This window comes from Fukomys damarensis, unplaced genomic scaffold (assembly GCF_012274545.1).
Source record: "Fukomys damarensis isolate Sample0158 unplaced genomic scaffold, DMR_v1.0_HiC HiC_scaffold_37, whole genome shotgun sequence".
NCBI lineage: Eukaryota > Metazoa > Chordata > Mammalia > Rodentia > Bathyergidae > Fukomys > Fukomys damarensis.
Window position 1 is genome coordinate 10029076 of NW_022900949.1, and position 5314 is coordinate 10034389.

Consider the following 5314-nt stretch of genomic DNA (forward strand, 5'->3'; position numbering starts at 1 on the left):
AGGGTCAGCACTTTGGGAACAGTGAGTTTTTTTTTTTTTTTTTTGGTACCAGAGACTGAACTTGGGACCTTGTACTTGTGAGGCAGGCGGTGGCACCATTGAGTTAAATCCCTGGCTCAGCAGACATTTTGTACAACAGGTCCCATAGTCTGTGTGCCTGGCTTTGTTGGTAAAGGGGCTTCTGCTAAGATACTCTGACTTTGCCCTTCATGGGCAAAAGCAACTGTCGGTGAAGAGACAGTGCACTGACGGCGGTGTGCCAATAAAACTTTACTGACAAAAAGTATTGACGCACATGAGCCGAGGACCTGTCACTAGTGCCCAGGTGAGGCCTATGGGCACAGCCCAGCTCATTGCTGCTCCACCTGCAGACACACTGGTGGCCGTCCTGGAGCGGGACACCCTGGGCATCCGGGAGGTGCGGCTGTTCAATGCGGTCGTGCGCTGGTCTGAAGCGGAGTGTCAGCGGCAGCAGCTGCAGGTGACACCAGAGAACAAGCGGAAGGTGCTGGGCAAGGCCCTGGGGCTCATCCGCTTCCCGCTGATGACCATCGAGGAGTTTGCTGCAGGTAATGGTGTGACCGCTCCCCTGGCAGGGCCCTAGAGGCTTAGTGACAGTCCCTGAGTTCATCCTGGCAGTTGAGGAAAGGCATAAGATCAGAGGGAAGCCACATGTGGTGGCTCATGCTTATCATGCCAGCACACTGCGAGGCCGAGGCAGGAGAATCACAGGTTTGGTCCCAGCCTGCACAGCTTAGCAGCTTAACCAGACCCTGTCTCAAGATTAAAAAATTTAAAAGGCTGGGTTGTACCTTGGTGCAAAGGCCCTGAAAAAACCAAAATTTGAGGAAGGAGTGATTTTTTTTTTTTTTTTTTTGAGACCGGACCTCCCTATGTAGTTCATTCTGGCCTCAAACTCCTGGTGATCCTCCTGCCTTAGTCTCCTGAGTGCTAGTAGGATGTCAGATGTATGCCATCATGCCCAACAGGGGAAGGAGTGACTTTTTCTGGTACTGGGGATCAAACTCGGGTCCTTGTGCTTGCAAGGTAGGCGGCAGAACCACTGAGCTAAATCCGTGGCCCAGAAGTGATTCTTTTAAAGTGTGAGGAAAGTGCCTTCCAGGCTGTGCCAGCTGAACACGATGGGCTTTTTCTGTCACGACCTTTCTAGAGGCGGCTACTCCACACCCTGTGGCCCCTCAGCCAGTCTATATCCTGGGTGTGGCCACGCTCCCACCCCCGTTGTATCTCTGCCCCTGGTTTCAGCCTCTGCACTCTCCTGCTGGCCTGGCTGGGTGGCCAGTCAGGGCTTGCTCTCCAGGGCCACTTCTAGCAGCCAGGGTGGTAAGCTAGGGCATGCTGGCCTGGGAGGCAGGTGGGAGCAACACCTCTGGCCATGACCTGGGGTGTGGACAGGCGGGGCACAGCCTCCAGCTGTCATGAACTGAGGAGATGGTCCTGGAGTTGGAGATTTTTTTTAAAGACAGGGTTGTGTAGTTGAGGCTGGCCTTGAACTTACTATGTAGGTTGCCTTTGAACTCAGTGATCCACCTGCCTCAGCCTACCAAGTGCTGGGATCACACCAGGCCTTTGGAGTGGGTACCTTAACTGGAGCCAACACGGCTAGGAAGTTGGGTCTGCTCTTGAGTTTTCATTAGTGAGCAAGCAAATCTGTTGCCCTCCGATGCTGATACCCTGCCCCAAAATGCCAGGGCAGAAGCCCCTCGTCCCGATGGTGGAGGACCCCGGGGATGGAGGCTCCCGGATCCCCAGGTCTCAGGGGTTGAGTGGGAGTATCCTGCTGAGCGTTCCCGCCCACTGCAGGCCCCGCGCAGTCCGGCATCCTGGTGGACCGGGAGGTGGTCAGCCTCTTCCTGCACTTCACCGTCAACCCCAAGCCCCGAGTGGAGTTCATCGACCGCCCGCGCTGTTGCCTGCGCGGCAAGGAGTGCAGCATTAACCGCTTCCAGCAGGTGGAGAGCCGCTGGGGCTACAGCGGGACCAGTGACCGCATCAGGTGCGCGCCCCCGGGTTGCTGCCCAGGGACTTTTCTGATCTGTTTGGCCGATGTCCGGCTCTTCCCTCGCCCGGGTGCAGCCCTGATGTTGACTGGGTGGCCTGTTGCCTTCCGCAGGTTCTCCGTCAACAAGCGCATATTCGTGGTGGGCTTCGGGCTCTACGGATCCATCCATGGGCCCACAGACTACCAAGTGAACATTCAGGTGAGCGCCAGCCGCACCCACAAAGGCCATGCCCGTGGACCCAGGAAGCCAATGTAGGCGTGCTCCACGCTAGGTCAACAGCTCCCCCTCACCCTGCTCCAGGCCAGTCCTCCCCAGGGCAGCACAGCGGGCCTCACCCACGCTAGGCCCTCCCCGTGCCACATTCACCTCAGCTTCTAGGCCATACCCACCTCAGGCTCTGCCTCCACCTCAAACCCAAGCCCTGGCTGCACCAGGCCCTGCTTCCTGCCATGCCAGACCCACATTTAGTCTCCAGCCGTTAGACTGTGCCTGCATCCGGGTCCCACCTCCTCTTCGCGCCCAGGACACACCCAGCTCATGCGGGACAGTGGACGGACACCCCAGGCTCCGCCTCCACCGCAGGACCCGTCCTGGGCGCAACCTTCCCAGGCCTTGACACCCCTCCTGTCCCCAGATCATCCACACGGACAGCAACACTGTCCTGGGCCAGAACGACACAGGATTCAGCTGCGACGGCTCAGCCAGCACCTTCCGGGTCATGTTCAAGGAGCCGGTGGAGGTGCTGCCCAACGTGAACTACACGGCCTGCGCCACTCTCAAGGTCTTTGCGACGGGCGTCTGCCCCTCCCCGGCTTTCCCAGGGTATCCTTTAGGGACTGGGGGGGGTCTTACCGATCTTACTGTCCCCACCTCCCACAGGGCCCCGACTCCCACTATGGCACCAAAGGCCTACGCAAGGTGACACACGAGTCACCCACGACGGGGGCCAAGACCTGCTTCACGTTCTGCTACGCAGCGGGAAACAACAATGGCACCTCGGTGGAGGACGGGCAGATCCCAGAGGTCATCTTCTACACCTAGGCCCAACAGCCGCAGGGCATTGTCCACACATCCACTCCCTGCCCCGAGCATCCAGAAGGGGCGTCCCTCTGTCCATGGTGACAGCGTGGCTGGTGTCCAGAGCCCCGGGTGGTTATGAGACAATCCCTCAAACACCATGGGCCAGACAGGGCAGTGCCTCCACCCTGGGGCCAACCTGGGCCAAGGGTGGCAGGCCTATGGGGGTGGCTGTCCCCACTGTCCCTGCAGCTCAGGGCTGGTGGCCGCTCACCTAGGCAGGTGGAGCAGTATGGTCTCCTGTCTGTCAAGCGCACACGCGATGATGCCTCAGACCCCCTTAGAAGCCCAGGTGAGGGGTCCCATAGGCACTGACTGGGGTCTTTCATTCTTGCCTGCTCACTGGGGACACCGGGGCCTGGCCAGCCATGTACCTGAAGCCACCCTGGCCTGCGGGGCGTCCCCCCTGCTCCAAGACACTGGAGATACAGGAGTGGGACTCTGGTGGAGCTCAGCCCCAGTGCTGTCCCCAAGGGCAGCCCCTGTCCAGGTAGCAGGTGGTTTGCTGTTTCTGTTCTCGCCCCACGCGTGGGCCATTAGGGCTGTCACTGTCCTCTGTGGACAGATGCCTCGCACTCAGCCGTGGCTAAGCAGGGCCCCAACCCCATGTGCCTGGAGGGACGAAGCTGGAGGCCGCCCCTGAGATGGGTGGGACCCTAGCTGGCCTGACATAGGGTCCAGAGGCGCTGCCCACCCCCTGTACATAACTGTAGCCCCAGCTCGCCACCCCAAGCACCCGTGTGTCTGCCCCAGTGACCCCTGGAACCTGCATCCTCCCTGAAGCCATGTAAGGTGTGCCCTCCTCACACCGCACCGTTTTTTAAATAAAGGAAAGAAACGCTGAGCTGCTGCGTTTGTGCCCCACCCGGCACTGCCAAGCCCAGGTGCTGATTACCTGAGCAGAGGCCAGGAAACCACATGGGGCAGAGTCTGCAAGGTGCCAGCTTCCAGGAGCATCCTCACAGGCTTGGAGGGGTCAGAAGGGAGCTGCAGGTGCCCTGCTCCTGTGAGGAAGCAGCCAGTGACAGCACCACCACACCAGCACAAGCCTGCAGTGTGTCACTCAGTCCTCAACATGCAACCAGTTATAAAGCATTCCAGTAAATAAGAGGGCTGGGGAAGAGCACCGAGCCGGGTGCTGTGGTGAGCACCTGGGACGCCAGCTGCTTAGGCTGAGGCAGGAGAACTTTGCTTTGCGAGACCCCGTCTCAAAATGGCTCAGTGGTGGGTACTGGCTAGCATGTGTAAAGCCCTCAGTAATTAAACAAGACTCCCAAGTACTTCAGAAACGAGTCAGCAAAGAACTTACACATTCAGGAGAGCAGAAGCACTGGGTATATAGTACATGCCTGTTATCCCAGCACTATGGGAAGCTGGGACAGAACTGCAAGTGCTGGTACGGCCTAGGCAACTTTGCAAGACTCTGTCTCAAAAATAGGGCTGGGGATGTAGCTTGGTTCAAAGGATCTGAGTTCAATCCCTAGTACTGAAGAAAAGAGATGTGGAGACAAACCTAGAGGTCTGATTTCCAGAGAGGAATGAGCGCTCTTAGGTGAGCACAGCTCCCCGCATCCCCTGCACCCGACCTAGGTGGGGTTGGCTGTACTTTAGGCAGAGGCATCTCTGGGGAAACCCAGGCTAGGAGCGTGTCTGGTGAGCCTGGATGGTGAGGCTGGGGCACCAGTGCAGGGTGAAGCCTCCTGCTGTCCTCCAACACTGGGAATCAGGGTCTGCGGGACTTGGGTGAGCTGAGGCCCTGCCTGCACACGGTGCACCTTTCAGAAAACATTTACCCAGGAGCCCTTTGCACAGCACCTGGCTCGCAGAACCATCACCATCAGCCACCAGCCCGCCCACAGGAGGCTCACCCAGGTGTGAAGCAGATGGCGAGTAACAGAACCGAGGCCCCCGGCTAAGCAGCTTTTCCTTTTGGAGCGGGGTGGAAATGGGAATAGAACCAGTGTACCTTCACTGAGCTACGTCCCCAGCACCTTTAAACATGGAGACAGGAACTAAGTTGTACAGGCTGCGCCCAAACATGCACCCCTCTTGCCTCAGCCTCCTAGAGTGCTGGGATGACAGGTGAGGGCCTCCATGCAAACAAATAGGATGGCCGAAAAATAGACAAAACACAAGAGATTTAAGAGGTCAAAACTGTCCAAACTAAAACAGAAAAAATCAGGAAAGCCAGCAGCCAGTGTGAAACCTGTGAG

The 5314-nt window shown here is 58.1% G+C and overlaps 1 protein-coding gene across 1 annotated transcript in view; it reads left to right on the forward strand.

Moving 5' to 3' along the window:
• Positions 1 to 3958, forward strand: part of Btbd2 (BTB domain containing 2) — a 6869-nt gene extending 2911 nt beyond the window's left edge. Inside the window, exons 4-8 of the mRNA XM_010634901.3 lie at positions 372 to 569; positions 1825 to 2017; positions 2135 to 2222; positions 2659 to 2805; positions 2904 to 3958. Of these exons, the coding sequence (XP_010633203.1) occupies positions 372 to 569; positions 1825 to 2017; positions 2135 to 2222; positions 2659 to 2805; positions 2904 to 3065 (788 nt within the window). The 3' untranslated portion in view covers positions 3066 to 3958. The remainder of the gene's footprint in view (positions 1 to 371; positions 570 to 1824; positions 2018 to 2134; positions 2223 to 2658; positions 2806 to 2903) is intronic.
• Positions 3959 to 5314: the final 1356 nt, after the last annotated feature.